General features: G+C 46.2%; 2 protein-coding genes across 5 annotated transcripts in view; one reads left to right on the top strand and one right to left on the bottom strand.

Annotated features, from left to right (window-relative positions):
* Positions 1-13,921, top strand: part of LOC116842249 (hemicentin-1-like) — a 328,593-nt gene that overhangs the window by 117,017 nt on the left and 197,655 nt on the right. Inside the window, exon 1 of one of the 3 annotated variants that reach the window (XM_032811173.1) lies at positions 3,048-4,920. The exons of the other annotated variants lie outside the window; for them this stretch is intronic. Within the exon in view, the coding sequence (XP_032667064.1) occupies positions 4,854-4,920 (67 nt within the window). The 5' untranslated portion in view covers positions 3,048-4,853. Of the gene's footprint in view, positions 1-3,047; positions 4,921-13,921 lie in introns of those variants that run through there. 3 annotated transcript variants of the gene reach the window in all.
* Positions 1-13,921, bottom strand: part of LOC116842254 — a 206,615-nt gene that overhangs the window by 502 nt on the left and 192,192 nt on the right. The window lies entirely within an intron of this gene.

The raw sequence follows: 13,921 nt of genomic DNA, 5'->3' as shown, positions 1-13,921 counted from the left end.
GGACGAATCGATCGATTGGTTTCTTCCGGCGCGCGCGCTCGCTCGCTCGCTCACCCATGGGAACTGGGTCGTCATAATTACGCATCGGTAGAAACGACTATTCTGCTCGTCCCTTTTTAATTCAAGCGTGTCGCGGGGGCTGCCGAGTCTCTCGAGTCGACGCCACCGACGCGGCGGTGGTCGACTAATTTGTATTCATGAGAGCGAACGAACCGCGACGGTTCGTTCGGCACGGAGACGCGTAAAAATCTTCGGCTTCCGCCGGGCGGACAGGGAAAAAGCACCGGCGGCGTGTCGGCGCGCTTGACGCTTATTGCGACCAAATTTCAATCCGTTCCGCACCTCCGGAGCGGCCGACGCATTGGGATGAAAACGTTCCGGCCGTCGAGCTCGCGCAAAAAGGACGCCCACGCGATTGGCGCAGCGACGACGGCAATTTTAACGCCAAGCGTCTCCTTTTAACGTCTACATCGGTATCCGTTCGTCGTACGTTTGACTAGCTGTCGAGTACTGTCGAGGTCCACAAACAAGTCTTCCTTAAAATATCTTGACACTTTCGTAATAAGGTTTCGTCAATTTTCATTCGCCAGACGGAAATTCTCGCTCTCGCTTATCTCTCTTGATCGCATGCGGGTCACAAATATTGTCTTCAAAAAAGTACAATCTAATCAGAGAGAAACCTTATCTCATCAAAAGAAATATATTCCAAAATGGGAAAATTCCAGTTATAAAATGCTATTGTAATCTTATATTTCTAAACTTTTCCCGGGAGAGTATTTCTATACTAATGGAGAGGAAAATAATATTATGTTTAGAACATTTTCTTCGTGGTGTTTCAGAGGAATTCTTTTAATACCATATACAAAAGGATTTTGATAAAAATGAAATTGAGGATAAACCTTTATGAGCGATTTTTTTAGGACATATAAAATCAGTAAGAACCGTGCACAGATGGTAGTACGAACAATTAAATTATGAATGGGCAATAACAATGTAAACGCACGCGGTGAATAAAATCTTCAAACTCAATCCAGAATATTCCATTTTTTATATTTTAATTAATTCTCTTCCCTTTCTCTCTAAAATCCCAATTGTGCATTTGATTTCTATGAAATTCTACATTAATGTCATCCTCTCACAATTTAATTATCCGCACTAGCATTCAGCGCACGGTTCTTACTGGCTTTATATTTCTCTTGATTGTGTTTCAAACAAAGTCTCTGATATATAGTAAAGTTCTTTTTCTTTTTCATTCGCGAGTGTAGATAATAATAGTTGTATATCTGACGAATTGTGTCGATCACTTATGCGAGGAGATTTACGATTTACGTACAAACAGCTATGCGGGTACCATTGTCGCTCGCGTGTAGCACACATGAGCGACGGCAGCGAAAAGATGAAGTGCGGATTTAGTGTTACAGTCGCGACGCCGAAAACATTTTTCTTGTTGTGTGGATTACCGTGCCGCGACGAAACATTGCGAGGCACGTAGCATTTCTCTTACTTTCTCTCTCTCCCCTCTCTCTCCCTCTCTCTCTCTCTCTCTCTCTCTCTCTATATCAGCCACTCTCCGGTATAGCCCGTGACTTTGATTTGAGCCGCGCGAAGCGCTCTCTCACGACCTTAATTGATTCCAGCTGACGTGCGCGTTATACTGCCTCGAGGAGAGGCGCTCACAGACTCAGCAGTAACGCGTGATACATATTTAAAGAGGAAAAAGGGTCGCCATTTTTACAGCACAGCTACCGGTCTCCCACACACGGGCCGCTGCGTCTGACGAGCGCGAAAAGTGTCGTGACCACGTTTTTGCGGTGTCTGGCATACGTCAGTGTCTCGCCTTCCTTAAAAAGCCGCGGACCTTTCCCTTTGGTATTACAGCAAGCGAACGGACGCACTGTCGCGATAATTAAATTTTATTCCCAGCGCGCGATACACACCGAGCGACGACGACGACGACGTCGGAGATCGCGATGAGACGCGGATCAACCATCGACCTGCACTCGAGAAGCTTAATTTTTTCCGGCGCAGCGTCCTCGCGACCGTGTCACCAAGAAAAGCGGAATCGTGTGCGCGAGGAAAACGAAGGGCTTGATTCAATTTCCGTCACGACAAATGAGACTCGACTCATGTCCTAATTCTCTCTCTCTTCCTCTCTCTATTTCTCTTTCTCTTTTTCTGCCGCTCGCGGGCACTTTAATTCTCAAAAAAACGTCGCCGTGAGATTTCACGGTGTTTCCACTTGGCGCTAATTACCGCGTCCGGGATTTCGCGACAATCGCTCAGTGTGCGAAACGAATTACTTTAATGAAGCTACAACCCGTGCTCGTGCTCGCTCGCGTACGAGCTAGAGCACACACACCCACCCGCACCCACGCACACAGCAGCAGTAGGACCGATGTAAAATATGCTCAAATAATTCCTGGCAATTATTAGCATAATTGGCTTATGAATATGCATGTATCACAACATTAACCTTTGTCCCCCCTCCGTTTCGTCCCGGTGACGTTTATACGCGAGAACGCTCGCGCGCTACGCCTACCGCGTGTACGCAGCACGGGCGTATGGGCGACGCTACGTCGGCTTCGCTATTGGTCCGGACATCTGCACGCGGACACAAGCGGGCTGCAAATGTCGCTGGAAGAGCGGCTAAACCGCTATCCGTTTCCGTGTGCTGCAACAGCCTGATTGATCCGCCGATAATGAGAGCGCGGGCGAGCGCGCGTGTACACGGCGTACGTAAATCGCATAAATCGCCGGTAGAAATATGACGGGACGTTTTCCGCGGTGCCCGCAGTATGCGCGTAATGCAGTACGTGCCGCGACGCGCGTTAAGCGCTGCCGAGCACTTTTGTGCGAGTCCCATGATTTATTCCGCCCGCGGCGCTCGTAATCGATCGTAACTGCATCGCCGGGATCCGCGATCAAGGGCGTTACGATGCGTGCAGCGGGCGCGCGAATACGGAAGCGCAATTTTGCAGGCCGCTGGTAATACGGCTGTTTGTATCGAGTGTTCTTATAATTTTCATGATTCAGCCGTAGCCGGCCGCGTGTAATCGATCGCCGCGATTGTTGTATTGTCGGGCACGATTGAAAAACGATATGCGCCGCGAATCTCATTACGTCGCCATGGCGGCTGTTGTAATAATTCTGATGATTTATTTATCATCTCGGGTGTCAACGGCACAACGCTGAAAAATGATAAATAATACGGCAAGATGGAATCGCTCTCATCATGCTTCGCCGTAATGCAAAACGAACAATAATGCATAATGAGCACCGGTTTAAAAGTTGCTCATTTTTTTTCCATTTTTTTCCGTCGAAAATTGCAGCAGATTGAGATATATTTTATAAGCGCGACTCTTCTCTCCATCTATCGCGCATCGAAATTCTAGTTCTACATTTAACCCTACACGAAGAGTACACGAAAAAATATTTTTTTTATTTTACCATGTTTCTATTAGTACAGGAACGGAGTTAGCAAGCTCTATTTTGTCAGAGAACATGGTGAATTTTGCTGGAAGCACTACAAACTTTTTAATAGTACACGGAAAAAAATTTGGTTGGATCAAGAAAAATTCTAGTTTGTTCATATTTTACTACAAATTGGTTAATCCAATCAAATTTTTTTTTTCTGTACACATTCTAGTTCCTGAAATGTAAGCAACACATATGAAATGAAAGAAATAGATAGAGTCAATTACTACAGAATGTCGGTTTATTCTTCGCTATTCCTCGCTTCTGTATAGCAACTGTTATTATAAAGATCTCTCCGTGTATATAAGTTACGACCAGCTTTATAGAATAGCAGAACTATAAAAATGTCCTACCTTGATGCAATAGATGGTTAGTTGATTCAATTTTCTTCATATCGAATTATGTTTATAAGAAATAATTTAAGCTCTTGAAAAAACTGATTTAAGACTATAATGAGAAAATAAAAGTTATATGTCCAATAATACTTAATATTCAATCATCTTAATATCCTATCTGCATTTAATCTTTATTCATAATTCCAAGGGATGATACATGAATTCTGTAATTTAGCTCCGAATAGAATATGTACGATAAGCAAGTATATTAAATAATTTAATAAAAATAAATGGGAAAGTATAAGAGAAAATTAACAAGTTTAATTTTAATCTCTTTTTTATATTTTTTCGTTGGCGTCGGAAATTGATGTATATTGAATGCGTATCAATACATCCGAAAATATATGATATATTGCTGTCCGGTCGTTTTGCGTTCTCCGACATATCTTTCCGATGTAGCATCCCGCTTGTACCGTCATAGCACTGACACTCGTGTAGATACTCATGTAGATACGATTTAATCGGAGAAAGCACGTGTTAATTAACACGACATCATCGAGAGCATGATTAAGTATTTCAAGGGCCAAAAACATACGCATATATTTTGTGTAAATTTTAGAATAATACTTGGGGGCTAAGGGAAATCGCGGAATAACGGAAAAATACGCGTCGTGCGACTATACCAAAGTAATAGGCAAGAATGTAAACAAAGGACTTATCTCTCCCCATCAATCGCACCAACCGTCGTCGCTCGACACCGGCGTCGGGTGATTACAACAATCAAAACAGTCCGTACCTTGGCAGGGATTGAGCGTGTTCTCGCGCGCCGCGCACTTTTCCACATGGCTTTGTTGCGTCTCGGGTCGGTACGCGAGCGGAGCACGTGTGCGGGTATATTATTCACGTCACATCCTGTTAATTAAGATATTTCTTTGACTCTTGAACTGTGTAATCGAGCTCTCGTCGGTATCGCGTCGATTGATATACATTTCTCCGATTAAATCGTATCTGCGCGAGTGTCAGTGCCATAACGGAGCAGCCAGGATGCCAGGTCGAAAAGCCAAAGTGGAGGACGCCACGACGCATGCAGTAATACATCATATGTTTCAAGGTATGTCGAATCATTTGTTATATAACAGGTGTCCGTTTTTAACGGATGTCCGACGAACTTACCGAAAACGAAGAGATAACCGAGTTGAAATTTAGGCTGACATTCATAATTTGTCATCATTAACCAAATCATTATAATTTTATTAATCTCAGATTATTTATTAACCTGCATCCATTATGTTACTTCGTACAGAAAATCGATTCAAACAGTGCCGATCCATGAATAGAAATCTATAATTAATTGTGTTTTCGAAGATCTTAAATAATTTATAACTATGAGTTTCGGCCTTAGAATACAATACAAGTGTCGCAATTGTTGATTTTTACGTCTAATAATGCTCCGTCGGGCGCGAGTACGATTTTGTTTACCAAGACTTTCTTTTTATTTCAATTTAGTTTTTGGTATTGTAACGTTGGTATTGTAACGGTGTTGATATGCAAATTTAGATCTCTATCGGGATTAAAAAACACATACATACAGCATTATTGGACAAATAATTGTTATCTTTTTCTTTACAGGCTCAAATCAGCTCTTTTAAGAGCTTCAATTCTCATCAAATCTTCCAATGTTAAAAAAAGAAAATAGAAAATAGAAAGAGATGAGAATAAAATATTTTTACCCATTTCCCTACCAATCTATTTGATTATTTAATATTTGCTTTCTCTATCACAAACACATACTACTACATTTAATTAAATACCCTATTTATAATTGAGTAAGTTATATAATTTATACATTGCTGACTGAAATAAAGATTAAATGCAGAGAAATATATTGAGAGATAATCAAATATTAAATAATTTTGAAAGAATTCTATGAAATTCTGAGAGGAATCTTTCTCCTCTCTCTAAAATAGCTTGTATGTTCCTTATTGAACCTTCAAGCTCGACGGAACTTGCAAGGTTAACGTGGAACCAAAATTTCGACTCGGAGATCCTTCCAGTTGCGCGAAATGCCATGGCACCATCTACCGTAAATTAGCGTTTGCATACTGAAGATCTTTGCACAGCTGAACGTACACAAATGTATTCCACTGATTAAACGTAAATATATATTTTCATCGGCAATAGAAATACTATGCCGTATAAATAGTGGCGGCAAAGATATCGGGGTGGTGAAAATACTACGCTCTATAAATCTTTTCGGGCGCAGCGTATCTTGAAACGTCAGCTATTCGGCGTCATGAGTGGCACGTTTTAATCATTTTTAGCCGGGGGTGCCGTGCCGAGCCGCGAGTTTGCAGAAGGAACGGTCGCGCGCGCGATAACTTTCAGCTGTCATTTCGCGAACGGTTTTGGATCGAGCGAATTTTGCGGCTTCCGTGGAAACTGGCCGCGCCGGGCTCGACGTGTCCGTGAGTCGAAAACAAAATCGCCCGGCAATATAAATACGGGTCGTCAACCCCTGCTGAAACGGAGACGACATTGGCGAACGCGTCGACGCGGATTATTTGACCGGCCGACGCGACGCGTCGCGCGTTGGGATGCGACGCGACGTGCGGGCGTCGGCCGTCGAAACGAGAGACGACCCCCAAAATCAACAAATTCTATTAATACCCACATTAATATTCGTAATTGAGCGAGTATTTCGCGCGCGCGATACAGGGAAGGGGGGGAAAGCTCGGTTTTCAATGGTCGCGTCCAATGCGCCACGCTTTTTCGGCGACGAAAACGCTCGGAAACCAATCAACGCATTGTGCGCGATGGAAAAAAACAATTTTCTGGAATTTTGCAACCTCCGCCCGGATCGATCGCGTCGACGCACCGGAAACACCTCCGGGCGGCGACACTGGAGAAAGGGAGATAGAGAACTGGACACTGAAGTTTTGTCGAGCTCGATATATAGAACGCGCCTCTGGATATTCTCTCCGCGTCTCTTTTCCATCTACGAATTCCTCGAACAATTCGAGACAGACGATTCCTCGTAGACGAAAGAAATCCTGCGACGATCTTCGAATTTAGTTCGCCCCACCAATGTATCGATAGACAATGCAAAATTTCATTCGCCGTTTAACTTATCCTTTAACGAAATTTTCGCGCCAACTCCACTTTAGCGAGTGGCCGAGGATTTCGTTGGCACTTAGTTATCGAAGTTCGCCAAATCCCATTCCACCGGAGAAATTTTTAATCGAGGGGATGGGAGAACGAAAAAGAAATACGTGACTTCTTGCCGCTTCTTCTAACAACTTTATAAAGGACGGTGTAAGCTAAGTACACGGATAGAGTGCGCTCCTTTTTTTCTCCGCCGCCGCCGCCGCCGCGTCGTTATAATGAGGGCTCTACTAAATACATGGGCTTTGTTTCTTTGAGGATTAGCTGCGACGGCTGAGAAAACGAGCCTCGTGACGGAGATTAATGACGGTGACCGCGCGTACATTGTGTCGCCGGGAGAGTGCTCGCTCCATCGCGATACACGCCACCCACATTGACACGTTCGACGATCAACGTCAAAACACCTCAAGTTTTTCGCCGCGTCCAGCGGCGGTGGTGGCCGAGCAATTTCGCGCTCGCTAATGCGAGTAATAATAAATGAGACGTCGCTCGTAAAGGGGGACTGAGCGGGCACGATCGGGCCGAGTAATTTTGTCGTCTCTCGCAGGGCAGGGTCGCTAAAGTTCAAATGAAAATACGACGGTATGGCATAGCTAGTAATGCGCGCCGGCATAAATGCGCTGTAATTTTGGCGAACATGAACGTTCCTCGAGAGAGAAAGAGAGAGAGCGAGCGAAAGAGGAGAGAGCTCGTCCTCATATTCGGGTGCTCGGATCATCCGGATCGCTTCCCGTACTCGGTAATCGGATTTTCCGATTCGACACCTGCAGCTACGAAGGCAAAGGGTCAGCTGCCCTTCGCGCTGTTCACTCACGAAATCGATAGCGCAGTCGCACAATACGCGTCGTGACGCTGCAACTAACATAGCCACGTATATCCAGACGTCGCGGCGGCAACACTTTTCCGGCAATCTCAAGCAGCAGCTCCCGTTTACTCCGCGCGTTTTCGCTGTCTCGTGCATGCGGTTTTCACGGACAGAAAGAGAACAGAATCCGCATTGTACCGCTTCTGTCTCACGTGCTGAATGACGAATGTTCCACAAAGATTGCTTTGATTCCTCGACGTTTCATCGATGTGCACACGAACGGACGGTTCGCGCCCCGGGCGCGCGCAATCACGCTTTCCCAAATTTAACGTTGTCGCGCGGCAAACAGTACGCTCGCGGGTGCTTAATTAATTAACCGTTATCAGGATTTTCCACGGCGGAATTTCTCGCGCAAAGGACGCGGACTACCCGGTGTGTTAATTAGTTGCCAACGGCTGCTTTGACAGTGATACTTTTTCGCACTTGGGAAACACGCGCCTGGGACGTATCGCGATAACACACCGCGCATAAATAGCGGTCGGACGCTAGCTCGACAATAGCTTTTGTCAGGTATATTTCAACGGCCGATAACTTCTGAAGAGTTAACTTTCGTTGAATGGAAACCGCGGGGGAAACTTGGACGGAACTGGAACTGAAGCTCTGTGGCGTAAACTATATTATAAAAATAGGAGATGAAAATCTCTCTCTCTCGCTTGCTCTCTCTCTCTCTCTCTCCTCTCTCTCTCCCTCTCCCTGTTTGTCTCTCTCGTGCGCACACACGCACAGACACATACATATAACTTACGAGAGTACCGCGCTCTCCGATACGAGCTGTAATCAATCCGGGAAAAATTGTCGAAATATAGCCGCGAAAGCTGCGTTCGATTGTTTCTGTGTCCGATTCTACTTTCTAGAAGTTTTCTCGAAGTAAAGCGACTTGGTTCGTGTAATTTCTCGTAATGTCTTAACTCGAGTAGCAACTCGGGCACATACCGAATGCTTTTCGTCTCGAGTTTCTCGAATGATGTACCTTCGGGAAAAGAGAACCTTCAAGCAAGCAAGAATAAAAAAAAAGTATATATCGCAGAGAGAGAGAGGAAGAAAGAGGAAGAAGAGAGATACATATGCGTTTTCGAAGATAGTTCGACGCTTCTTTTCTCAGACATGATTCTCAGTTTAATACATTCCCGAGATGTCGCGTCGAGATGCGACCTCGCGCAACTCGCGATGGGACACAGCGCGCTATATTATGTTGCAGTGAATATTCGAATCGATCGACTAAATAAACTCGTCGAAGAAACGACGAGGGAGACGAAACTTTGGAGTCGGGCAAACTTTACGCTAATTATCTCCACGGTATTTTAACACTGATGCTCTTCGACAAGCCGGAAGAGCGATGGAAACGATCGCATAACCGTGCGCGCGTTGGTGAAATTCAATTTACCTTCTTTCCCGTGTAGCGCAAGCGTTTGTATGAGAGCGTGCGTGGATGCGTCAGGAGCCGCTTTTAAACTAATCAGATGAAGATGCCACAGGCCAGGGGATGCGCGATGGCCAAAGGACACCGCGGGGTCAGTTTGCGCGAGCGTGTTCGCGGCGTTAATCATTTCAGCCCCGCCGGTATAATTCGATCGCTTTCGGAAAGTTATTCAGCATTGCGCACAAACGAGAATTACTTGCAATTATGAGCGAAAGCGCGTTTACGCATTGTATCGCTTCCCCATTATATTAAATCGCTAAATGTGCATGAAGAGTAAATGCAATTCATTTCGCCAAACTGACTTCGTTAAATTATACATTGTAATTTAAATTAATGAGCACTTCCAAACAAGCACGGCCGTACGAACCGCGCTCACGCGGCCAGGTATGAAGCGCGGAATAACGTGCCGACCGATCGTTCTTTGAAGGTGAGTTGAAGACGCGGGCTGTACGGGGTGCGAACCCCATGATGAGCATCTAATAAAAGAACGCGGTATCATTTCGCGCGACGCGACTAATTTTCCAAACGAGCTCGACGACGACGACGACGACTACTACTACTACTACTACTACTACTACTACTACTACTACTACTACTACTATTACTACTACTACTACTATTACTACTACTACTACTACTACTACTACTACTAGTACTACTACTACTACTACTACTACTACTAGTACTAGTACTACTATTACTACTACTACTACTACTACTACTACTATCACCACTACTACTATGATTACGACGACGACCACGACGATGGCGTCGCGGTATCTGTATACCGTGTACCTATACATCGTCGTTAACGACAGACTGCGAGAGAGGAAGAGAACGAGCGCTTTCGCGCGAAGCGTCACGAGTAAGCACGCGTGCAAATTTGATTACTGGTTTCATGGAGCGCCGAAAAGGGTGCGTTAACGCGGTAGTTTCCGGTCGAGCGACGCGTCTGGACGCCGTGTGGAAATTTTTCGGGCTGAATCGCCGCGCGACGATATTCTATTCGCGCTACCCCGCGTTTCTCCTCGTTGTTCTCTCCGATTCTCTCTCTCTCTCTATTTATCTATCTATCTCCCGTTCTTCTCCTCTACGTGAGAGACACATGAGAATCCGCGCGTTCTCATCCCTTTCATTCATTAACGCGGTTTAAAAGGGGCGACCATGACGGCGCATATGATGGCGAATCGCGGCGAGTCAAAGCCTCGAGAACGTGCATAATGAGCGCTGCATATGCGACTGTAGGTGCAAGCATATGCATCGGTTCACGAGAGCTTAAGCGATCATCGTTGTCGCGATACAAGGACGTTGTGCAGTTTGCGCAGCGCACAAACGTTGGGACTAAACGAGATCATGTGTATCCAAAGCGACGCGATCCGCCAATGACGGATTATTCTTTCGCGTAGTCGCGATTGCGCCGCTAGTCTCACGACATTTTCACTGGCAAACAAGGGAGCGTCTCACGCTCCTTTTGCTGGCTGCTTGCTTGCTTGCCGATGCGCGCATGAATTCTCGCTGAAGACGCGGGCGTTTTCGAGCGGATCGAGCGTGTGAGACAAAGGAGCCGTGCATTCAACGCGAGCGTCGCGAGGTAGAAATTTATATTCGCGCATGGTCTTACGTGGCGATCGGTTTATTTATGTGCCGGCGAAATCGCGCGTGACTCGATGCACCCGGCGGGGCTATTTTCGCACGTTGCTCGGCTGAACCGAGCGAAGCGCAGGGGCCGTCGCGCTGTCGAATTTGGTAGCGGCGCGATTCGGTCCCTCGCGGAAAATGGAAGTATCCGACGGTGGTGCGGACGAACGCGATCACATGTAAATTTGAGTTTAATTTAATCGACGTGGCGCGCGCTGCGGCGGGGACTGCGACCGATTTTCTATATGTCGCAATTGCGCGCGTTCGTTATTAAATTGTTCGCATTTTACGCAATTAACGTCGATTAGATCTGTACAATTAGCGTGTCGATATTTCAGAATAATCGCCGATCGCGGCCACCGAGTTATTGGTTTCCCCCGTTGAATTTCGACGCTGACGCTAGAGTTTAAACGGCGCCGTTTCTAAATATTGTACGAATTTTTCCAAACATTTACAATCGCCGCGAATGCAAACGCAATGCGCACGCGCGCGCGCATGTATGCGCGAATTGCGCTGCGCTGCTATGTGAAATTTATTGCACAAAGTTGTGTTGTGCATGATTCCGGCGACGCCGTGGATCGAAAGGCGGTTTGTGTCACAGTTCTCTCTTTCGCAAATATTCTCACACGGCAACCATTTAATGCATACTAATATGTACACGTACACAACGGCGCATGTAACAGATGAAGTTAGAGCGCTAGAGCAGCCGGCTAAGCTTCATCGAGTGAAAGCCAAGCCCGCAGGCAGTCGTAAATTTTCGGGCGTGGTTGCAAAACGGCGCAGCGTAAACAACGCGACGTATCGTCGCGGTTTCGAGTCGCCATTGCCACCGCTCTATGGAGCGATTCGGCAGTCATGCGATCCACAAAGGCTCGTGCACTTCGACAACGCGAACGAATGCACGGCAGCCGCCATCATCACTCTCACGTACGTGCGACCCGTAATGCTCGAGAAATGGCGAATAAATCGGCCCCATATGTGTAAGCGATTTGCGAAAGAAGATGAGAAAGAAAAGCAGAGAGAAAAGAAAAGAACAAGAAATATGATGAAAAAATCGGTACTATATATATAAGGCTATTTATATAGCGCTCTTCTATTATACATACGTCTCATATCTCATTAGGGAGGTACCCCATGGTCCTGATCGGTTAGATCTCTAGTCGGTTGCCTGGCTTGTATAGAGTGATGTTGTCAGCTCCTAATTATAAATAAGCTAATTATTAATAATTTATTGCAATTTATTGTTGCGGCATCTTCATAAATATAATACGGCTCCCGATTATTTTGACCGATACATTTTCATAACGTGTACTTCAATCCAACGCATGGCTCCTATCCTTAGTATAATTTTTTATTCCTTACTATTAGAGGCCTGATTGCCACACTATGTTACGTGACGACCCGGCAACATCAGTTGACGTAAACCAGATAACTGATCGGGATCAGCCATGATCAGGAGCATGGAATAAATTTCTAGTCGGGTACATGCTGCTTTTCGCGCCATACGGTCGTAACGACGCGCAGTACGTTCACGAAGAGACCCGGCGATCGGATTCGGTGATTAATCGCTGTAATTAAAATTGTGTTCCGCGTCTCCTTCCGCAGCCGGGGCGGAAGGAGGGGCGTTGTGCGCGCGGACGAATGAACAAAATGATGTATGCGCGCACACGTGACGAGTATCAGAATGCATGGAAGCCCCGCGGCATCCTGTCTTGCTTCATCGGTCAACGTTTGAAACATCGTGTCTTGGCTCAGCACGTTATGTAGATGCATTACATATTATTACAGCACGTAACGGCATACCGCTGTCATATTAATGACGCGCGAGCGTACGAAAGCTGAGCGTACGGTCACGGCAGGAAATATCGACGATTCGATCGGTCATGTCGTGAGAGCGAGCCGCGTGAAAACTGACGAGGCTTGTTAGGATGCGAGGTCGGTCTCGCTAGTTCGGGATATCAGTGGAATAATAGGCTACGCTTCTCTTCCGGGAAAGAACCTCCTAGAGCGTGGCAGATCGCGGGAACGTAAAAATTTAGGGCGGATAAGCGAATGTAGGTAAAAAGAAATCTCATGGTAAAGACTGCGATAAAAAATTGATGGTGGAAAAATAAAACCGATAGCATGATGGCTAACAATTCCGAAGAGAAGTAGTTGGACGTCGCCTGAAGCCGACGAGCTTCAGTGAAACTCGCTTGCTCGCTCTCTCTCTCTTTCTTTCTTTCTCTCCTTCCCTCCTTCCGTTCCTCCCTCCCTCCTTCCCTCTCTCTTTTTCTTTTGTTTTCATATTTGATATTTTATTTCTTCACTCCGATTGTCTCTCAATTTGTTTAGTCGATTGATCGCGACTGAGGATAAATACGAGATAAATTTTTTGAGTCCGGCAAGAAATGTCATAAAAAAGCACAGAGTCGGAGATTTTTTGACATGTCCGATAAATAGCTCGGGGTATAATCGCAACGACGAGTAGTGGAGCGGCAGGTGAGTCACTTCATCGGCCGTATGTCGGAAAAACGAATAGGCTGGCAACAATCCGCTTCACGGATTGCCGCTCGCGTGCGGCCGGCTATTTGACGGCGCGCGGCAGGCAGAATGCAGCGGATTGCGCGCGCGAGCGCGCAAAATTCGAGCACCGGGACAAAAGACGGAACGACGAGTCGCGGGGGAGGGGGAGGGTGCGAGCGACATGCGAGTGGAAAAACGAGTGACAGGGAGAGAGAGAAAGAGAAGGCAAAAACGCGCTCGCTTGCGGAACATAAAGTGAGAGGGAGATTATACGTGGGTGCGTTTACAACGGTTTCGTTTCATGAACACGCGTATCAGGTGCACTCACCGCGGATCTGCACATTCGCCGCGCGGAAGCACGTCCGCACCTGGAAAATTTCGACGGCGGCTTTTCACAATTACGCTATATGTTACACAACTGCTGCGCTCCCTCTGGAGGACGAGAGAACCGGCATTCGCCGGACACCGGGAAATCCATCGGCCGGCCTCGGCTCGTCAATCAATTCTGCGCATCCACTATTA

This window comes from Odontomachus brunneus, unplaced genomic scaffold (genome assembly GCF_010583005.1).
Source record: "Odontomachus brunneus isolate Ranch 3 - 2012 unplaced genomic scaffold, Obru_v1 Obru_scaffold_023, whole genome shotgun sequence".
NCBI classification, from domain to species: Eukaryota; Metazoa; Arthropoda; class Insecta; order Hymenoptera; family Formicidae; genus Odontomachus; species Odontomachus brunneus.
Note: the sequence above shows the minus strand (reverse complement) of the source record. Positions and strands in the feature narration are given on the sequence as shown.